Source organism: Opisthocomus hoazin, chromosome 1 (assembly GCF_030867145.1).
Source record: "Opisthocomus hoazin isolate bOpiHoa1 chromosome 1, bOpiHoa1.hap1, whole genome shotgun sequence".
Taxonomy (NCBI): Eukaryota; Metazoa; Chordata; class Aves; order Opisthocomiformes; family Opisthocomidae; genus Opisthocomus; species Opisthocomus hoazin.
Genome location: NC_134414.1, coordinates 138,514,678 through 138,536,919, shown reverse-complemented (window position 1 = coordinate 138,536,919; position 22,242 = coordinate 138,514,678). Strand labels below are relative to the sequence as shown.

The 22,242-nt window shown below is 48.2% G+C and overlaps 2 protein-coding genes across 2 annotated transcripts; one reads left to right on the top strand and one right to left on the bottom strand.

The window, feature by feature from the left end:
- Nucleotides 1-10,289: 10,289 nt before the first annotated feature.
- Nucleotides 10,290-14,963, top strand: LOC104327479 (cystatin-A). The gene is made up of 3 exons (XM_075412908.1): nucleotides 10,290-10,384; nucleotides 12,330-12,431; nucleotides 14,773-14,963. Exons 1-3 carry the CDS (start codon nucleotides 10,313-10,315, stop codon nucleotides 14,896-14,898), a joined length of 300 nt encoding a protein of 99 aa, XP_075269023.1. The 5' UTR covers nucleotides 10,290-10,312; the 3' UTR covers nucleotides 14,899-14,963.
- A 1,166-nt stretch (nucleotides 14,964-16,129) lies between these two features.
- On the bottom strand, nucleotides 16,130-21,198 carry LOC104327490 (cystatin-B). The gene is made up of 3 exons (XM_075412895.1): nucleotides 21,055-21,198; nucleotides 17,705-17,806; nucleotides 16,130-16,961 (listed from the first exon to the last, which is right to left on the bottom strand). Exons 1-3 carry the CDS (start codon nucleotides 21,118-21,120, stop codon nucleotides 16,833-16,835), a joined length of 297 nt encoding a protein of 98 aa, XP_075269010.1. The 5' UTR covers nucleotides 21,121-21,198; the 3' UTR covers nucleotides 16,130-16,832.
- Between the last annotated feature and the right edge of the window lie 1,044 nt (nucleotides 21,199-22,242).

Genomic DNA, 22,242 nt, shown 5'->3' with positions numbered 1-22,242 from the left:
AGTCCATAAACCAAACAGGAAGTGGCAGCTAACAATTGACTACTGCGATTAAATGCCAAAAATGGGCCCCGTAACCGCTGCCATACCTAACATAGCTGAACTGATCGTGACTATACAGGAACAAGCCCACAGGATTTTAGCAACCGTTGATGTGAAAGAGATGTTTTTTATGGTTTCCTTGCACCAAGCGGACAGAGACTGCATTGCCTTTACCTGGAAGACGTGCAGCAGGGTAAATGGATGTCCTCGCTGTGTCTGGCCCCAGACCCCCCTCCCGTCTCCCGGGGAAAAGGGAAATAAGGGATCCAGTAAAAACACCCCGCTATCCAGGACAACCCATTCTAGTGGAATTACCAGCGGTGGGGGAAGTACCCTTAATTCTAGAAACCCTTAGACCTCTGGGGTCAGTATTACCTGCTGCTCCCGGGGAGGAGCCCTTCGGTCCTCCCGAGCCGGGAAACTTCTCACACCGTCCTGAAAACGAGCAAGGGGATCTATTGGTAACATTCCCCCTTGGCACTTTTTAAAAAAAAACCCACTTAATATGTATGTGTGGGTAGCAACAGATGCTCACGGCAGAGAGCATAGAATTAATTCCCAGTGGATAATCCTCTCCTTTTGAAACCGGTCCAATAGAACCGAGTTCTCACTTGTTTTCTCTTGCAGGGAGAATTCACAGAGTCTGAGGAAACCTCATCACAAGCCAAGAGCTCATGCTGTTCTTATCAATAGTTTGTGTGGTTTTTAGTCTTACAGTCTTTTTAATATGCATATATTACTATTGTCCTCGCTGTTTGGGATCTTTTAGATTATACTGATACTTGGACTTGCCGGACCAGTATTTATCCTGCACCATTTGGATTGGCCTGGGGATTCATAGTGAAATTTAACACAACATGCAGGATTGCGATGCGGAGTAGTGTTACCCTCACTCTGCCCAAACAGAGTATTTAATTTTGGCAAATCCAACACATAATAAGGCATCAACAGAACCTGGACAACCTAACCTGGCAAGTCCACGTGTTACCAAATTGGACCAAGTATGCATTTGGAGAATTGAATCCACAGGAACAAGAAGTGTCTAAAATGACTTCACAGAACCATTTGGCTCTAGATATGATGTTTCTTAAAGAGCATGGAGTTTGTGGAATGTTAAATCTGAATAAAGGCTGTCTTTACTTTTACGGTCTGGTCCAAGCAATTTGAGCCAGCCATGTGCGTTTCATTTTCTCTTCAGAGTAATCTTCGGTTTTGTTCTTTTGCTACTTGTTGTGAGGAGGAGGGAATTGGTAGTGTGTGGTATTTGTACTTTGTGTACAAAATTTGGGTAACTGTAAGGGTAACAAAGCCAGGCTTTAAAGATTTTTGCAGTAGAGCTTTCTTTTGGTTTAGACCTTCAGTAGAAAAGTTGTGCAGTTTGTGCCCGCAAGTCACCAAAGGCAAGTATCTGTATGCTGTGCAGGGGATGAGCAGGAGGGTGAAATTGTAGGCTTCTTGTTTAGCTGCAGCAATTGTAGATAAAAGAGGAGGTGAAGAAATGCAGGAGAAAGAGCAGGTCAAGAAGGAGAACCAAAAGGCTCAGTTGTTGGCTGCAGCAATAGTGGAAGGCAATCAAAATAGTGAAAGAAGAGGTGGTGGCTACAGGCCAAATAGGACCCGCTTTAGATCAGGGAGAAACAGATCTTTGGATAAAGATTAGTGTACTTTCTGTAAACAAAAGGGGCATTGGAAAAGGGAGTGCCCTCAAAATCAATTAACAAGAAAACAGGAAAATCCAAGGGTAGCAGAATTGCTTACCTTGGACAAAGATTTGGAATGATGGGGAGCGGGGGAGAATCGAAAGTTTCCCCAACAGAACCCCTGGTTACCCTGAAGTTGGAGAATGAAAAGATAGATTTCCTGATTGATACAGGTGCAACTCGTTCAGTGTTAAATACATATAAAGGTAAATTGAGTTGTCCTGGGTTCGGCCAGGACAGGGTTAATTTTCACCGGACTCCAGGAAGGGGCACAGCTGGGCGGGCTGACCCCACCTGGCCAAACAGAGCCAGGTATTCCATACCATGTGCTGTCATGCTGGGTTCCGGTGGGGGGCAGCTGGGCGCGGGAACTCACTTGTGGCTCGGGAGCATGGGCGGCGGTCCGGTCCGGGAGGGCGACTCTCTGGGTTGTGCAGTTTGTGTTGTGTTTTCTCCTTATCTGTATCGTTGTTGTTCCTGTTCCCTTTGTTTGCTGTTCTGTTAAACTGCCCTTATCCCGACCCACCGGTTTCTGCCTGTTTCTTTCCATTCTCCTCCTCACCCCGGCGGGGGGAAGGGCGACCGCATGGCACTTTTGTTCCCGGCCGCAGCCAAACCATAACAGAGTGAACAAACGATATTGTTGGGGCCACAAGGAATAAGGAAATAAGGCCTTTCTTCCAACCGATTATGTGTGGAATTGGAAACTGAGTTTTTACTCATAAATTTCTATGCATGCCTGATTGCCCAGTGCCTCTGCTAGGGAGGGATTTACTAAGCAAAGTAAATTGTTTTCAAAAAAAGGAAACATACAGGTGCAGACACCAGAAGAGAAAGCCCTGGAAGCACAAACATTCATGTTACAGGAAGAAGTACGAGGGAAACCGGAACCTGAAATAATTCCTGAAGAAGTATTGGATGATGAGCTTCCAGGATACCAGAACCTTCTCATGCAGTTGAGCCAGTAACCATCACTTTCAGCATGACTGGTAAGCACGAGTCTGCAGCAGAGGGCCCCTGGGGCAACATGGCCAAAAGGGCAAGTAAAGGGGGGAAGCTGCCGGAGCAGGAAGAAGACGAGGCATCTCAGGTTTTGCACAGAACAGGCCATTGCAAATGCTTCAGTGTGAGAATGGGATTCGGGTTCATCTCCATGAGCAACCGAGAGAGAAGCTTGGAGTCTTCAGTCAATGTCTTTGCACACCAAAGGAAGTTTGACTATAGCTTCTACTTCTTAAAATCACTTATAGAGAACCAGAGAGTAGTGGCCTGCAAGCTGTAAAGATTTGTTTCTTCGTTATTGGAACAGTACATAGTGGAAGACATTACTCAACTTTAAAAATATAAAGAATACTAGTGCTGTTCTCCCACCACAGACTCTCCAAGTTAACAGCAGCACAGTTATCTGAAGAGCAGTTGTCGTGTCTGGAAATGGTGAGCGTAGGCTGCAGGGGTATGTGATGTCAAACACGTCTCCAGTACTAAGGTGGAGACGCTCACTAGCTTGCTGACGTTGTGCAAGAGATGCAATGGGGACGGCTGTTCTCTTCAAGGCAACGTTGGAGGGCTATTTCGTTACGTCCAAAGCTTAATAGAGAGAGGTGTAGATGAGGGTTGCCTAGGACAGTCCGTTGCCACTGATCATCTTTGAGAGCAGGTCTGTGAAACGTCAGCATTGCAAAGTGACTTCATGATCTATGTGTGCAGGATGAGTGCTGCATCCCAATCTTAGAAATACCGCTGGATTTTGGGATGGCCACTAGCACTCCCGCAGAAAGATAACGGACTGATTTGCCTGTGTAAACTTTTGTGTCAGCTTGCTGACAAGTGGTGTTGATTTTCCCTCGCTTCTGCACAACTCTGTGCATTCTGGGGAAAATAAAGAAGTTCTTATGCTTTGAAGCAAAAAGCCAGCAAACCCAGAAATATGGAGTGCCATGACTGATTTCCACACAACATTAACGTCTTTAGTTTCACACCTAGCGTTTCCCAAGGTTATAAATCAACCCTGCTAGCCTTTGTGCTCGGTGTATTTCTGACTGATGAGAATGAAGCGTTCTCCAGAGGGGTAGTGCTGCCTTGGGGTTCTTGTCAACATCCCTTCCCACGGGAGTTGGTGAGAGCTGCATCCTGGTGAGTGGAGAAGTTTGTAGAGTGTCCTGGCTTGGCACTGGTGCTGCGTGGTAGTTGGATGCATTCTGTGGCTTTTGGCCTCAGTGAGGTGAGTGGGTTCTTCCAGGTAGTCCACTCATCCGTCCCACTGTGAATAAGGTGCGTGGTAGCAACGTGGTGTCAGACGATCAGCATTGGAGTGAATCAGCAGGGTCTTGTGCAAAAGAAGGAGTTTGAGCTCATCAGCTTGAATTGTCGTTAACTCAAATGCCTTTCTTCCACTCCTATAACACAGTTGCACAAGTTTGGGAAATACTGCAAGATCCTTATCGGTAACATGCTCTTGCCTTGACTCTTGAGTTTTGGGCCTCAGGTTCTTGACCTTGGGTCTTTGTACCAGGAAAAGGCCTTGAAGTTAGGTACAAAGTACTTGTTTACAGTCTGCTGCAGCACTTGTTGTCCATGAGGAGGGTCAGCAGGGTGGTTCAGACACTGATAAGTGTGCTGCACGGCCACCATTGCTGTGGCCATGAACAGACTTGTTTCTAGCGAGTTCTCGAAGGCTGACTGCAGCAAGAAATGCCCGTTGCCTGTGTGCAGCACACATTTTCATTTCACCCCCTCCTATGAACCCGCCCATAGGGACTAAAAGTCCAGATACTTGCTCAGCTCTTTTGGAAGAACTTCTTCACTTAAGCAGATGCTGTGACAAATGACCTGTGAAATGGATGTGATACATATGCAGATTTTTATTTTTTTTTGTGCAGTCGCCCAGTTTAGAATTTGTTCCGAGAAAACTATGGTACCCCCCCCACCCCAGCCCCAACCAACATAGCACTGCTTTTCATGGGAATATAAGGCCACAGAAGCTGATTATACAAACCTGTGTACGAAAAACATCTGACACCTTAAGAAGACTTCTAAGTCCCAAACATGCCCTCTTTGGGTGTTTGCAACTTGCATACAGAGGGTTGTGCCGAGAAGTTGAATTACTCTATTTAGTTTGCTCAGGGCACAGAGGCATCTTTCTTACAGCACAGGGCAAATGGTGTGGGTCAGAGGCTGTTGGAATCTTGCTGTTGAACACGGTGGAGCATAAAGGTGAGTGAGTGGAATTGCATGCCATGCTTTGGGGCACAGGGAGGGAGAAAAAGGCTTCGCCATTTTTTGAGTACTTCAGATCTATCTGTGAAGTGGGATGTTTTGGGATGGTGTGTAAATGGCTTTGGTATGAGCTGTGGGCCATACTAAACACAGGCAGGTAAAATCTCTGTGTCTGGTGATGCCTGTCCGTTCTTGGATCATGCCTTGTCTGTGACGGAATCCTGCTTCAACTTTGCCATCCGAGGTAGTGACAAAATTACTGGGCTGCTTGATGTCGTATATGAACCAAATAATGGTCCCCACACACACCAGGATTCCACCCTTTTCCTGGTTCTGATGTGATTTCTGCAAGTAAAGGCACTTGAACAAAAAGCACAACTGATGCCCGTGCCCAGAGTCAGATCTGCAGGTGGCCTCCCCCTCTACCGGGGCTTTCCCATTGCTTGGAAATGGTGACTCCAGGTGGGCAGATCCTGGTTCCTTGGAAAGCCCTCTCAAGCATGTGCTGCTTTGCTTGCTGCTGTGAAAGAGAAAGAGGTGTGTTTTTCTGGCACTCAGTCCTGTTGTCTGCTGCAGCCTGTAGGCACTCAAGACTGACGAACTAGGTAATGTCGTTAGAGAAATGTTTTAAGGATAGACTTGGGTTGTCCTGAAGGATACTGAGGGGAAGAGGTCCTTTACTAGTACCATAGGCTCGGCATAGGTTGGGGTATGATAGCTTTGTGCTCCTGAAGTTTAGGTTTCTGTTAATCCTGGTCGATGTACAGCGTCAGAAATCTTACGAAATCTGGGTGGGTATCAGGAAGTAAAACTTGTGTAGATCAGCACATTGAAAGCCAAGGCTGCTGCTGCTGTGAGGATGACAAGTAAATCCTCAGTTGATGGATGGAGGGCTGCTTTCCTTTGGCAGTGCTTAAAGTTTGGTGCAGACCATGTGTGATGTGATCCAGTGACAGTGATCTCTCTTGTCACTGCAAAACCAGAAGACTGAAGTCTGACTTAGCTTTCACAATCATTTCCACAGAGGTGTCTTAATTTCTGGTGAAAAATGACTCAAAATTACATAACCTTGCATTTTGGGGGGGTGGGGGTTGTCATAAATGTGTGGCCAGGTCGCTTAAATGATCACTCAAAGGTTTCGCAAGAAAAGATTGGCCTGATAATTTAGAAAATGTGATTTTACAGAGTTCATTGGCAGGGTTCACTCTATTCCTCAATAAATGAATGTAATACAGAATCAAAGGCACTTTTCAGTAGAAAATGTTTTATACGGAGTTGAAGAAAAGTGTAAGGGGGGTAGTCACCAGGTTCGGACTGGACCCCCTTGCTTTCTAAACTGCTTCCCAGAGAGGAGCCCAGGGGCAGCTGGATCCAGAACCGGGCTTAGACCACAACTGCTTATGCCTAAGCAATATGCTTAGTGGCAGTTCAGGGTGTGTTCACAGTTTAAACAGGGAAAGAGAATCACAGGAATTAAGCTGCTATTAGTCACTGTTTAACTTTGCATTTTCTGAGTGATTAAAAAGAATTTGCTACTGCAATCACAGTAACAGAATATTATGTTTTCAATTGATTCACACAAACACACACACTCCTATGCAGCCCATAAAATGTCCCCTTGATTTCAGTGAAATACTCACTTCAAATCAAACAATTTCTCAACGGCGAAGGTTGAGTCTCAAGGAGATCACCCCACATAGGTTGCCAGTTACTCTGAGAAGCGTCCCACTCAGAGGGAGTCACTGGGCACAGCCCGCTGCAGACCAGAAAGAGCTCAAAGGGCTTTCCTGGCTACTGCTGCTGATAGGGTCTCAAGATGATTGACTTTAGGCGCCAGTAATTGTCCATCCTGGTCACAATCCACATGATGCAGACAGCAACGATGCAGTTCCCATACTACCCAGACCGTACAGGCCTGACATTTGCCAGGTGGGTGCAACTCCAGGCATCAGTGGTTCCTGGTACAGTCAGGGAGCGCCCAATGGGCCGGACTCACTGCTGTTGTACAGAGACAAAAGAGTGCCAAGTCGCCCCGATTCACTACACGCCAGCCAGCTATTCCTGCAGTGCAAGCAAGAATACAATGCTGGCTGGTTCTGGGATTGCCAGGTGTGTGGGGTGTTTTTTTATTTGCTTTGCTTTGTTACTGTATGGGTGGTTTTTATTGACTATAGCTTCTCCTTCTTAGAATTGCTTATAGAGGACCAGAGAGCAGTGGCATGCAAGCTATAAGGAATTGTTTCTTCATTATTGGAACAGTAGATAGTGGAAGACGTTATTCAGCTTTAAAATTATAAAGAATACTAGTGCTGTTCTCCCACCACAGATTTTCCAAGTTAACAGCAGCACAGTTATGTGAAGAGCAATTGTCATCTGTGGAAATGGTGAGCGTAGGCTGCAATGGTATGTGATACCAAACACGTCTCCAGTACTAAGGTGGAGACACTCACTAGCTTGCTGATGTTGTGCAAGAGATGCAATGGGGACGGCTGTTCTCTTCAAGGCAACGTTGGAGGGCTGTTTCGTTACATCCAAAGCTTAATAGAGAGAGGTGTAGATGAGGGTTGCCTAGGACAGTCCGTTGCCACTGATCATCTTTGAGAGCAGGTCTGTGAAACGTCAGCATTGCAAAGTGACTTCATGATCTATGTGTGCAGGATGAGTGCTGCATCCCAATCTTAGAAATACCGCTGGATTTTGGGATGGCCACTAGCACTCCCGCGGAAAGATAACAGACTGATTTGCCTGTGTAAACTTTCGCATCAGCTTGCTGACAAGTGGTGTTGATTTTCCCTCGCTTCTGCACAACTCTGTGCATTCTGGGGAAAATAAAGAAGTTCTTATGTTTTGAAGCAAAAAGCCAGCAAACCCAGAAATATGGAGTGCCATGACTGATTTCCACATAACATTAACGTCTTTAGTTTCACACCTAGAGTTTCCCAAGGTTATAAATCAACGCTGTTAATCTTTGTGCTCGGTGTATTTCTGATTGATGAGCATAAAGTGTTCTCCAGAGGGGTAGTGCTGCCTTGGGGTTCTTGTCAACATCCCTTCCCACGGGAGTTGGTGAGAGCTGCATCCTGGTGAGTGGAGAAGTTTGTAGAGTGTCCTGGCTTGGCACTGGTGCTGCGTGGTTGTTACACACATTCTGTGGCTTTTGGCCTCAGTGAGGTGAGCGGGTTCTTCCAGGTAGTTCACTCATCCGTCCCACCATGTGATTAAGGTGCGTGGTAGCAACGTGGTGTCAGACGATCAGCATTGGAGTGAATCAGCAGGGTCTTGTGCAAAAGAAGGAGTTTGAGCTCATCAGCTTGAATTGTCGTTAACTCAAATGCCTTTCTTCCACTCCTATAACACAGTTGCTCAAGTTTGGGAAATACTGCAAGATCCTTATCGGTAACATGCTCTTGCCTTGACTCTTGAGTTTTGGGCCTCAGGTTCTTGATTTTGGGTCTTTGTACGAGGAAAAGGCCTTGAAGTTAGGTACGAAGTTCTTGTTTACAGTCTGCTGCAGCACTTGTTGTCCATGAGGAGGGTCAGCAGGGTGGTTCGGACACCGATAAGTCTATGCTGCACGGCCACCATTGCTGTGGCCATGAACAGACTTGTTTCTAGCGAGTTCTCGAAGGCTGACTGCAGCAAGAAATGCCCATTGCCTGTGTGCAGCACACATTCTCATTTCACCCCCTCCCATGAACCCACCCATAGGGACTAAAATTGGTCTGGTGTGTTGCCACCTCGCTGGTCCTAGCTCTGGCACAGCATTCCTCCCATGTGCTGGAGATGGGGACAGCAGGAATACCACAGGGGAGTAGTTTTCCTGTGATCTTGAAGTGTTCGCTCTCCCTCACCAGGAAGGGTTGCTAATAGTTGCTAGCCTTTCCTCAGCAGGTTGCATGTGTTTGGAGCTTTGCACATTCATAAATGGTTGTCACTGTTTAGAGCAGGGCAGCAATAAGCAGAGTGGCAGATGCTCTCTGTTAACCCCCTGCACTTCCACCAGATGAAGGGAAAAGGAGGAAAAGGGAGAGAGACTTACAAATTGAAGGTTAAAAGTTTTACTAATCACACTAATAATACTATTAATAATAAGAGAAATAATGCAAAATATACAAAATGGTGATATTGCAAACCTGCCTGGATGAGGTCCTGTGCAGCCTGCTCTAAGTGACCCTGCTTTGGTAGGGGGGCTGAACTACATGGTCCACAGCGCTCCCTTCCAACTCCTGCCTTTCTGTGATTCTGTAAGACTCTTGCGATCCCCCAGCTTAAACTGAGGATGACGTGCATGGCATGGAATACTGCGTTGGTCAATATTGGGTCACCTGTCCTGTCCGCCCCTCCCTGCAAGTGTGACCCTTTACGACTTCTCACTCGCAGGACCTGAGAGATCTATTGGTGACCTTGGCTGCTGTAGTAATAATTATACACAGGGGCCTTGTTCCTTTTTAACCAAAACCAGGACAATGGTCATGAATGTGACTGTAACTGCAGAATGAATACTTCTGACTATATATTCTGCACATTATATATTTCAGCAGCTTGTGACTTAGAAGCACCTTGAAATGAGAACAGCTGTTGTGCACACAAAACTACTGTTGTGAGAGGGATCATACTTTGTCTTCCAGGAAATTGGCCCTAGAGTTGCAATAAAAATGTAGATGGTACTGCATATCCAGCTGTTGCTGTGATTGCCTGAATGCAGCCAGAGGTTTGATGGGGAAGAAGCCATAATAACTTACTTGCAGGACTTAGCTGAACCTAGGGCTTAATTTTTTCCTCACTGGTTCTGGTGTTTACCTTGGTACCTTTCAGGTCAGGCTGAGGGAAGTAAAGTCACTGAAAGGAAAATGCAATCTCCTTCTGTTTCCCACTTTTTTGGAAGGCTATTGAGCCTTCAACTTGAATTTCAAGTTGAATGGGACCTGCACCAAGGAAATCAGCGCATGCTTTCTTCTCATCTGGAGTGGTGTTGCGAAATACTGGGTGTGACTCTGATCCACTTCCTAAGTGCACAGACTGATCATCTGCATGTGGGTGGAGAGGGAAGAGGTTCTTCCAGCCCAAACCAACTATCTTAGCATGTGGGTGGCGAGAGGCTGTTGTTTGCTTTTTTTATTGAGATGGAGACTATGGACACTTAAGATTTAAAATTGCTTTTCACATTTAGTATTATTAGTGCTTTACATTGCCTTTTCCCCTTTTTCCCCATTTCTCTCCTCCTCCAGTTCACTAATGGTACGCTCCATATGTTCCGAGTCATGTGATTCCATGACACATGTATAGGTGTATATATATGAGATGCCTGGTGACTCTGCTCAGGCTGCACTGAGCTTCCCTCTTCAGAGCCACCCATCATGTCAGAGATGGTTGGGGGCTATTCTGAGGCCCAGCCTGCCACTCCAGAAATCCAGCGTATTGTTGACGAGGTGAGTTACAACCTGTCGAGAGATGAAGTCTCTGTGTGCAAAGGGCTGAGTCTTGAAGCTTGTGCAAAGGTGGGGAGACGAGGTGGTGATGCTGAACCAGGGTTTCAACTGAAGAAGCTGGTGCTGAAAATGGGAATCTCCTTGATTACCAGTAAGCATTTTCCCAGCATTCTGCATTGGCAGTGTAACAGTAAGACCGGGACAAACCACTTCCCCGTCTCAGCCTTGTCAATAGCCAGGCATAGTACTCACTGCCTTCAGTTAATGTGTGCGTGTACTTTGAACAGATCAGAAATTCCCTTTTACGCATGGAGAGGAGACCCTAGGCAAGGACTTCTGGCACCTTCGTGTATTTGCCCTTCTTGTTTCCTCGTGTAGGACAGGGAGAACAAAGTCTCCTGCCAGCTGGGAGGTGTAAAATTTGACGAATGAGCCTACGAAATATTTTAAAAGGCTCCTTTGAACACTGCTAGGACAGTGGAGCATGCCAGATACAGAGCTATGTTTTCACTGCTAGGCTGTGTTATGGATGATCAAAAGATTCCACCCTGCTGCAGCGTGTATCAGAGATGAAACCACAGAGCCTAACTGTCCGTGAGCAGACATGCACTGAAAAGTGTCAACGCTTGTTGCTGGCTGCGCTAATGCTGACAAACTACAGGGCAAAACGGGAACGAAATGCGGATGTACAGATTTTCTAATTCCTGAAGAGGAAGAGGACTGACCTTAATTCTGGTGTTCTTCCGTTCTCAGTAACTTCAGGAAAATTAAAAAAAATAATTACACTTTGCTCTTTATTTTCTGCAAGGTGACATTTTTGCCTTGTGCTGAGTGCGGGAGAGAGAACTCTCTCTGTTCCTTTTCCTTTCAAAAAGCTCACGCTCCCCTGCAGAGACTTTGATATAGTGCTCGAAGGAAAATATTCTTATGGAGACAAGCCTTACGCTGGGGCAATCCTGCTCTGCTTCCAGCCAGACACGAGTGTCACCCTTTCATGATGCAATTCGGTGGGATTTTATGCTCTGCTGAGAGGCGGAGCAGTTCATAGGATTTGAGTGAAGCTGTGAAGTGCAAGCAAGAGTACAACGTTGGCTGGCTCTGGGATCGCCAGGTGTGCGGGGGGCTGCACACCACAAAAGGCTGTAGATAGCTGAACTGTGCGTATTTTAAAATCCACAGGGCTTAAACTGGGTCTGTGCACAAACACATCTCACTGAACTGGGAGCGTGAACACTGTCAGCACAGAGCATTGTGGAACTACGTTACCTGCAGCTGCTACGTAGTGAAGGACTGATGATGTTGGTGCAGGCCTGGGGTTGATTTCTGGCTCACAATCTCAAGGTGGTGCTTCCAGTTTGGGAGATGAAGTAGGCAGTTTAGTCCTGGGCCGTTGTAACTATTACAATTGTTTGTGTGTTACACGGTAACGTCGTGTGGTTGTCTTGATGCTCTCAAATAACCCTGTTTATTGCAAGTCCTTAAAGAAAACCATGAACGCAACAGGGGTCTGCGGCCTCCCAGGCAGACTGCCATGGGTGTAGGTCTGCCAGGCGAGGGGGGCTGTCTTGCACCACTGTGTAGCAGTGTGGTTGACGTGGGGCAGACCCTGCTAGGGAGCGTGGCTTGGTACCTGGCTCCTTTGACAAAGGAGGAGAAGGGCAGCAGGTAGCAGTTCCCCTGTGCTGAGCAGCTGCGAGTTTAGCCGGACGGCTTTCGGGGCGGGGGGAAATCAACTAGGAAGTCTAGTTCGAACAGGGTATTAAAGACTGCTGCGGGCAACACTAGGAGAGAGGGCTGGAGGTCTTGGTGGAAGTTGAATTATTTTGGGGTTTCTGGCTTTATTTCATTAAGGGTGCGTGTTTGAAAGGATGAAAATAGGAGCGGGAGATGTGAAAGAGAAGCCTAAATATGAACCTGCCAACCATTTTCCCCTTTCCTTTTACAGGTGAAGCCACAATTTGAAAACCAGGCAAACAGGAAATGTGATGTCTTTAAAGCCACAGAATATCAGACTCAGGTCGTTGCTGGGACGAACTACTGTATTAAGGTTTGTATATATTATAGAAGGGAGTGCTTTGTAGTGAAACGATATAGGTGACCTGCATAGTGGCTTATAGCAAGAAAGAGAAGGAAATGTAGTAGAACACCATCTGATGTGACTAGCAAAGTTAAGGCCTATCTCCAGATGCTTACAAAATTCCTCTGTTTGGCCCTACTGTAGAACAGGAATATAAAAACCTGTAAAAAGTGCGCTGTGCTTCTTCAGATAAGAATGAGAACTTTCATAGGATCATCTCACTCAAAGACTATAGATTGTCTTATCAGCTCATATTCTTTAAACTAGTCGTAACTTTGCTCTCCTGTTTCCTTTCAAGGCCAAGTAGCTTTCCTATGGCCTCTGTGTCCTCCCATTGTGTTTATTATGATGAAGATGAAGTCAACCTGAGGATCTGATGGAGGGTTAGAGTGAATTTTTTAATTTGACGCAAGCATCTCATACTCTGCTGACTAGTTTTGCATGCAAGCGTGTGTGTTGACACTTTGGTTCTGTGTCATGTGCTGCAGAGGTACAGCCTGCCGGCCAGTTCCTTCTATATTTTCCAAACCCACTTTCGTTGCGGAGGAAAACCGGGTAAGGCTTCATTTGGAGCCCTCTGAGAGTGCCATTCATCCTCTACTAGAAAACCTTACCCATGGATTTGAGCAGCTTTCTGTGAAGTGAGATGATGAAATTGCCGGGCATCTTTTGCAAGCCAAGGCCGGAAAGCATTGCTTAGCGGCAGGCTGGCGTTCTGGAAGTAGAGCAAACACTGCAAGCGGCTGCTGTGTCGTAAGCCCACGTGTGTGCAGACATATGCCTGGTAGGATGTGCTCCCTTCACAAGGCTCAGAATCTTTTTGTGAAAGAAATTGGCAGGTAGGGTTTGGGGGACAGTAATTCTGCAGAGAGACATTATGAGCGTTTGCTGCACACTTCTCATATGTAGCTGATCCCAAGAAGGACAGACACTGCCAAACCGTCTTCTTTCCCAGGTCCTTCCTTAAAAAGAACTCCTCAGTTATTTCTGCTCTGTTGGCGCCAGGGGATTGTACTGAGAGACTACCTATTCTGTGGCTAGCCTGAGTGAGACCTTTCTTACACAAATGATGCTTATCCTTCCCTTGCTCCTGTGAGATGTGCGTTCACTTGGTGGACAAGGTACGGAGTAATGAAGAGTAACCATTCAGAGGAAGGGTGCAGTAAAGCCAGAAGTCACACGCAGTTGCATTTCGTCCCTTAGTGCTATCCTGTGGCTGACCTAGGCAGGTAAAACACTTGTCTGCTGTCCATGCTAAGCCTCATGACCAAACTACTCGCTGATGAAGACTGACATGTTACCAGACTTGGAAGAAATCCATTTATAGCACTGAAAACCGATGATTTCTTCTTTCCCAGTCTTGCAAGTGACAGAAAACAGTTGCTCATTTTAGCATTAGCTGGAATGAGCTCTGTCACAAGATTAATTCTTTTACAGACCTGAATTTTTCACATCGCTAATATTTTACCAGCAGACTTAGAGCTGAGATGTAATCCAGACCAAGACACGCATAGTGCCGGGTTGCAGCCACCAGACAGCACGTAAAAACCTCTTAGAGCCTAAGGCGTTAAACTTTCCCTTAATACTACATCCCTCATGCAGTGGGAGTTCAGCAGCTCTGGGGCTTGGCTCTGTCTGTACGAAATTATGCACAACCCCATGGCGAGTCTTTATGGAAGGGCTTTCTGCAGGGGAAGGCGAGTTCATTTTAAAAGCTGTTTCAGCCTCTCACTCTCCCGCCCACAAGCACCAAGATGCATCCAGTGGTCTGTTCAGGCGCTGAGGTGCTTGCAGTAATTCTGCAGACAAGGGATCCTGGCTTTCAGGTTGTCACTGCTTCCAAGGAGCAGGTGCTGGTTTTGAGTAGATCTTTCTGTACCTTCTCGGAGCCGACACTGTCTCTGCATCTTGCCTGACCCCTGGGTCATTAAGATTTACTCATTGTCTCTTGTCTCCTGCCTGGAGTGTCCCAAGAAGTTGTGCGCTGATGCGCTGGGATCTTGATGACTGAAATAGAACGCCATCAAGACCTTTCTCCTGTTGTGCCTTCTGGTGCTTCGACACCCAAGCAGTCCTACTCGTTTTCCATTCACATGAGCCTGAAGGGTTTTATTACAGTTTTCTACAGGTGCAGACAGATTCTGCCGCCCGTTACTATCCAGACTTGGGTTAAGAGCTGTTGAAGTAAAAATGGAGATATACCTAAAATTAAGCTCCTGCGCAAAGCTATGCTTCCACATATGTAAGAGCATACTTTTGTCTGAACCTGCTTCACCCATGATCCTCACTTTCCTGCTGTTTTGGTTTCTAGGTCCAAGTTTCTGACGTCGAGTATGTCCACTTAAAGGTGTTTCAGAGCCTTCCTTATGAGAACCAAGGTCCCAGCCTTGTCAGTTTTCAGACTGGCAAAACCAGAGATGATCCCCTGACCTGCTGAGAGACGACAGGGAATGGTGCCTCGCTTCTGCAAATCGAGTGTGGATTCTGCTTGTGCCAGTAAATGCAGGAAAATAAACTAAGTTTTGAAAGCTGTCCATCTACTGCGTGTCTTGTCTAGGTCTGCTGCTTGGCTAAAGCTCAGGTCGGCTCTGCAATACTGTTCGAGGCTGTTTCTGCCACCTGAGGTACTACAGCTGTAAGACAGAGCACACCCACTGCAGCCCCTCTTTCCAAAACACTGTCAGGCTCGCTCTGAAGGCAAAACTTGGGCCTCCTGGGTGTACTTTAGGCATTGGCAGGCTTCTTGCGTTTGCTTTAAGTGCATTAAATGCAAATTATTGGTTGCTCATCAGAAAGTGTGTGAGAGAGATGACAGGTAATTTTTGTCAAGGGAGAATTGAGAAGCCAAACTGTGTCCCCCTTTGTAAGTTTAGCTGCACTGTGTGGGAGCAGGGTGAGTGGCAGGAACAAGCTCCTCGATGGAGCCAGGGCAGCTGAACCCCAGCATTCAGCCCCTGGAGCAAGGGAATGGCTGTCCTGATGTCGAGGGTGTGCTTTACTGGAGACCTGTGGAGCCGATTCCTGCTTCTTTTGTTGGTAGCATCAGCCACCTGCAGTGAGAGCAGTCTGCACCTGAGCTCTGAGGTGACAAAGGCAGAGGGCAAGCCCAAGCCACAACAGAAACCCTTCCCTGTTAGCAGCTGCTCAGGTAGGGGCCTTTGCATTAGCTGCCAGGGAGCTGGGGCTCGGCTGCGAGACATTAAATGCATAAACGGGTTTCAGGCCATGCCTTGCTGGTATTGCTGGTTTGATGCTATAGTGAAGGATGGGCTTGGAATTGTCACAGGCAAACAGTGCTGAGAGAAGTGTGACAGCTGCCCATTTCTCTGCCTGCCAGTATCCTGGATCAGATGCTTTAATTCCTCAAAGCGTGAAGACAGCCTGTGGCCTGCCTCAGCCTTTTCGGTGTCCTCTGTCAGCAGGTCTCCTGCTACGCTGAGCACAGAGGGCCCCCATTTTTCTTAGCCTTTGCTGTTGAGACACTGATACACCTGCCTTTCTTGTTGTCTTTCAGGGAACTCACCAGGTTAAAATAAAATACTTCTAATTAAAACAGAGTAAACATAAGGTTATTTGCACATGAGAAACTCTCCTGGAAAAAAACTCTGAGTACGGTAAGAGCCAATATCGAAAACCAGTAAAGAGAACAGTGAAACACCAGTCAGGTATGCCATCTCAATTCAAGAGAAATGTTTATTGTCATTAATGCAGAAATGCTTGTCCAGCTGAAGTTCCTTTCCAGGACTTTCCCTTAGGACTGAGAAAATAAGCAAGTTGGTTTTGGTTTTTTTAACTCCTACACCCCCTACTGGACATTGTCTCATACTGCTGCAAGAGGATAAACATGATTACCAAGAGAATGCGCATTTTGAAAGGCTGTAATCCTCCTCTTTGTCTTGCTTTTAAAATTGCTTCAGCTCAAGTCTCCCTTCTGGTCTTTGCCAATAAAACACATAGTACAACTGAAACCTACAGATAGATTCACAGTTGCAAAACAAAAACAGTACTACAAAGATCCTGGTTTTCCTCTTGCTCCTTGCTGTAAATACAGGAGTACTGGTGTCACTCCCCTTTCAATTTCCAGACCAAGGAAATCCACAAACACCACTCAGCCGCAGTATTCCTGTTCAGCTGCGCCCAAGTCAGCGCACCTACTTGGGTTTGCATTAGTGTAGATGAAAGGAGAGCCATGCAACTCTAAAATTTAGATCTTGCACAGGAAGGGAATGGCATAAAAGAAATTGATTTTTTCCAGCATTAAGTTTAACAAAAGACACTTCCTTTCTCTCTTGTTGGCACAGGAATCAACATTTTGCAGCCTATAGAAAATGCACGTAAGAAACCACTAGGAAAACGCAGAAGATGAGCTTGCTAGAAAAAAGCCAGTTCATCATGCTTAGTCTTGCTGCTCTGGTAACTGTGGAGACTCAGCGGCTGATTCTCGTGAGGAAGGCTTCTGAACACCCGCAGGTGCATGAACTCGTCATTGCCAACATGGACCTGTGAAGTGTGAAAACCAGTGAGTTCCATGGAGTAATGGCAGCTTTCTCCAGGAGGGCTGGTGTAGACTGGTGTGTTTTGAGGACGGAGAAGCAGAGATGCGGTAAGAAAAGCCATCACCTTGGAAGGTGTGGTCTCATTTTAAACCAGACTGGGAGACAGGACTTTGTGGAAATACCACCTAAGCCTTCTACGCTTGTTAATGCTCCCTGTGCCTGAGATAGGGAACATACAGGCAGGGAATCACCACAGCATGTGACAAACAGCTGCAGAGAAGTGATTAATACATTAAATACCTGCAAAATGCTCTAATCTTATCTGGCACAACAAGCACTTCAATGCTTTGATCACTGCTGCTTGTTTTTGTGTGTGGTATCACTACAGGCAGAGTCAGAGCAGGTTTGATACTTCATTGTAGCTTTGCACATCTGGACTTCGCTTAATGCAGTGTTAGCACTCAGCATCACAAATGTGTAATTATCCCCTGAACCAGCTTTCACAGAATAACTGAAAAGTACAAATCATTATGAAAATTGTGAAGTACTCTTATCTCCATTTAACACAGGCAGGGAGACGGGCTGGGTGGGATGGTTTTGGCTTTTTTTTTAAATGCACAGATTTTTTTATTCTTGTTAAGGCCAAATCATAAGCATCCCTGTGTAGGTAAGTAAAGGAAAAAAACCCACCATTCCAAATATAATACACATTAATTAAAAAAAATCCCATTGCCCAGTGTCCTTTACCTTGATGAAGTAGTTTGTTCCAGCAACCACCTGAGTTTTAAACTCCACTGCAGTGAAGACATCAAACGTTTTCCCTTCTTTTTCTTCTAGCTGAGGTTTCACCTTAAGGAAACAATAGGTTATTTAAGACTCATCCAATATTCGAGTATTTATGACTTAAAGCCCACACCATCAGGGTGCCTCAGCACCCTTCAGGTCACTGCTGCTGAATTCACAGACACAGAGTTCCTGCTTTCCAAGTTATTAAAAGACCAAAATAAATAACGTTAAGTTTTGGCAGGGGGATTGGACTAGATGACCCCCAGAGGTCCCTTCCAACCCCTAACATCCTGTGATTCTGATTCTGTGATGCAAGGAAGGGCACACAGCCCCAGAAAGCACAATGATTCAGTCCTCCCTCCTCCCCTTCCCCTGAGTCAGAGGATGGAGCAAGTGGTTTGAGTTTCAACCACGAGAGCTACTATTACAAATTTTAAGCAGCGGGGAAGAGAGCAGATGTAAGTATCCTACTTATCCTATCCTGTCCTGTGCTCCTTTAGCAATCCTAGGTGCTGTGCAAGGTTGGGTTCTTAGGTGTCCAAAGCACCCCGCCTCAGCGCATCCTGCATTCTACCAGCAAGCTGAACACTGGGCTCCGTGCCTGCGGACAGCACAGAGTCTCATGCAGCTGTGAGCTCATCACCGTGGCAATGACTCACCACAGCATGTGACAAACAGGCATCCTGATTCAGCACAGAGAGGGAGAGCCCAGAGAGAAGCACGCTCCGAAAGACCTGGCATCAGCCCACCCTGCCAGTTCATGATCTCTGTCTAGATCTGGGGGTCCCGGTGGCCGGTGCACAGAGCATGAGCCAGCCCTGTGTGCTGGTGGCAGGGGAGGCTAACAGCATACTGGGCTGCATCAGCAGCGGCCTAGCCACAAGAGTGGATACTGCCCTTGGCATTTGTCAGGGCACATTTGGAATACTGTGTCTGGTTTTGGTCCCCCAGTACAAGAAAGATGTCAGTAAACCATCGTGAGCTCAGCACAGGGCCACCATGAGGTCAGATGGCCGGTGCACTCGTGCTGTGAGGAGAGGAATAAAATGAGCTTGCTCAGCCTGAAGAAGGCTTTGAGGAAATCTTTCCAGTACCTGCAAGAAGTCAGGCTCTTTACTCAGAGGTGATGGCAGAAGAACGAGACTTCACGGTCATAAATCGAAACTGGAGGTTCAGACTGGTTATAAGGAAAAACTTTTCCCCTGAGGACACTCTGGCAGTGCAGCAGGTTGCCCAGAGAAATTGTGCAGTTTCCGTCCTCAGAGGTTTTCAAGACCTGACTGGACAAAGCCCAGAGCAGCCTGGGGCTGCTGACCCCGTGCTCGGAGGAGGTGCAGTCCCTTCTTTCCCACCCTAACAATCTGTGATTCAGTCACAGGGCTGAACATTATCATGCCCAGAAGGCTCTTCGCTGTTCTGCATGGCCTGTTTGCTTACTCCCAGAGCAGTTACTAAAAAGCACATGGTTCAGAATCTCCCTGACTAACCTCTGCCACAGCTGCCAGTGAGAAGCCAAAGGCTTTCCGGGTGGAAAACCTTGCCGTGGAGAGGCAGCTGCTACGGGACTCCTAAGCCAGATGCCGTGGGGCGGAAGCTGCCCTGCTCTGTCTCACGCTGCGCCTGCTCTGGGCGAGCAGCAGTACTTGCACGGGCCACGAATCTGAACACTGTTCAGCCATCGCCACAATCCTTACGAAACGCTACAATGGAGGCAAGAACTGGAAAAGCAGGAACAGGAAATGTATTTATGGCAAGCGAACTGGCAGGCTCTAACATCTCCACAAAGATTTAATTTTAAGCAGACAAACCCATTTGAGACGTCTGCCTTGATTTAACAAAACTAATGTTTCCTTCACAGTATGTATCCAGATAAGGATATGACTGCACAGGCAAATTTCAGTTTTGGGTTTCCCCACTTGTATTTCACTAAAGTAATTTAAACTGGCAGTCAAAACAAGCTGGACAAACTTTGAAATATTTACATGATTTAAATGGAGATGACAGATCTTTTTGTTAATTCTGTTCACTCCTGAATCCAACTAGGTTTTGTTTATATATTCTTCCTTTTATTTTTGGATTACCAAACGACTGCAGTTGGCCACAGAATAGAAAGTCACGATTTAAAACCTAGTTTTCAGTCCATGTGCAACATTAATTGCGTATTTGCATTATCTTTAACATGACACTTAGGCCTTTTCAGGTCAAAACAACAACTGTGACTCTCCGCAGTTCTCAGTAATGTACTCATTACTGCAAACTCAGGTTGGTGCTTAGAAGATGCACATATCTTTTTTTTTTTTTAAAAATCATCAGATTCTGCAAGCTAAATGTTAATTTCAATGACTGCTGTGCCTTTGGGTGCTCTGTATGTACATAGTTTAGGAACTGCCGCAGCCTCAGGAACGAATCTGGACAACGACAAAGAGAGTACGAAGCTGCAGCTCGGCCTTCATCTGCCTTCGCTGGCTTGACCCACCCTAGCTGATAAAACCAGAAAGGAAAGGGAACTTGAGTTCCCGTGACTGAAACCAGACAAGCGCTTTGAAAGAACTTCGTTGTATATTGGCATTTTCAGAGCAAAAGCATGTGCTTCATTAACATGGGCAGTAATTTAAGTTACTGTATGTGGCAGCAGGATCTGGAGCTGGCAGCGGTCCGGGCTGGATTCCGCGCTGGGGAACAGCAGAAGCAGAGAAGCAGCAGAGAAATTTTCTTCCTCGTTCCTGCCCCCCCCCCCCCGCAAGCACCACCCGAGCTCCTTCCTCAGGCTGCAGAGACCGGAGCTTTCCGAGCGGATACGTGGAGGGGCGGCTCTGCGCCGAGGCTGGCGGCAGCCATCACCTGGCGGGGATGGCAGCTCTCCGGCTACCGCCGAGCGCTCGGCGCTGCTCCCGCTTCCTCGCCGAATCCCTCCGCAGCGTGGCCGTACGGTGCCGAGCCCGCTCCGCCCGAGGCCAGCGCGGCTGCCAGGGCAGGCTGCGGGGCGCGCACCCCCGGCCTGCCGGCCTTCCCGCCCTTCACCGAGCGGGCAGGGAGGGCGTCTCCGCCGCCGGCGACGCCCAAGCACGCCGGGCCCCCGGCCACCCCCGGGACGGGGCCATCCGAACGCTCCGCCCGCGGATGCGGACGCTCGGCGGGCCGGCCCGCAGGGAGAGCCGGCGGCTGCCAGCCCAAGCCGGCAGGCTCAGGCCGCCAACGGGCCCGGCGGGGGAAGCACCGGGGAGACCCGCCGCGCCCGCCCGCCGCCGGCCCCTTCCCGGGCCCGGGGGGTCCCTCCGGGGGCTCGCCACTCCGCAGCGCCGGCCCCTCACCTCGTCCGCGATCTTCTGCGTCTCGTCGGTGGCGGGCCGGGCCGCCGAGGTGCCCCCGCACAACATGGTGGCAGCCGCGCCGCGCCGCTCCGTTCCGCTCCCCGCGTCAGGCGGGGCCGGGCCTGCCGGCGGGGCGGGGCCGGGGCCGGGGCCGGGGCTCAGAGCTGCTGGTCGGCGGGCGGCAGCCCTCGGCTCCGCGGCCGGCTGTCTGTGGGAGGGTGGGAGATTCCGCCGCCGGGACTCACCGCTGCCCGTGCCCATCATTCCCCCCCCCCGCGCGGGTCTTGCTGTTCCTCAGCCCGCAAACCGGAGCCTGGGGGAGGACGGAGGGTTACCCGGCTTTCGGGAGACGCCCTGGTGAGGCTTCAGCCTGGATGTTCAGGTCCTCAGCTAAATTTCCCCGAGTTAAACAGCCAGATTCCATGGAAAAACAACCACCGCCACCACCTGCTTCCCAGCGTCCCTCGGTACATTTATAGAGTCATAGAATCACAGAATGGTTTGGGTTGGAAGGGACCTTAAAGATCATCTGGTTCCAGCCCCCCTGCCAGAGCGGGGACATCTTCCACCAGACCAGGTATTTGGTAGCTCTGAGCCTAGATTTACCGGCAGCATGGTGAGGAGCGTGCGACGGAGCGGCGAGGAAGGGTTTCCTTCCCCTGGTACCATCTCTCTCCTCTCTGGAGAGCGAATCAACGCTGCGCTGGGCTTTGGGCAGGCAGAGCTCTGCCGGGTTTGTGAGCAAGGTGGGGAGGAAGGATCAGGCTCTTCACTTGGACCTTCCCTGCCCATCAGCCAAGTCTGCCAGCGGTAGTCCCACCGCAGAGCTGATTCCAGCAGGTCTGTGAGCCATGGGGGTGGGTGTGTGCACGCGATGGGGCAGCCATTCACGTGGGCAAATTCTGGTGGGACGTGCCAGTGGAGGTTCTCAGGCTTGAGCTTTCAACAGAAGGACATTACCCAGCTTGCCTCCATCAGTGTCGTCTTGTGTGAGACAGAGACTCTTGGGCAGGCGTCTGAGCACACCTCTTCTCCTGGGCTTGGCAGGATGAGAACATACTCTGCCCTCCATGCGTGGGAAAGCAGGTTTGGTTGCAGATCACCTCCACAAAGGGGGCTGGTCCTTTTCTACCAAACTCCCTCCGTGCCCAGCTGTGCATCCCTACAACAGGCCGCAGCTGTGGCGCG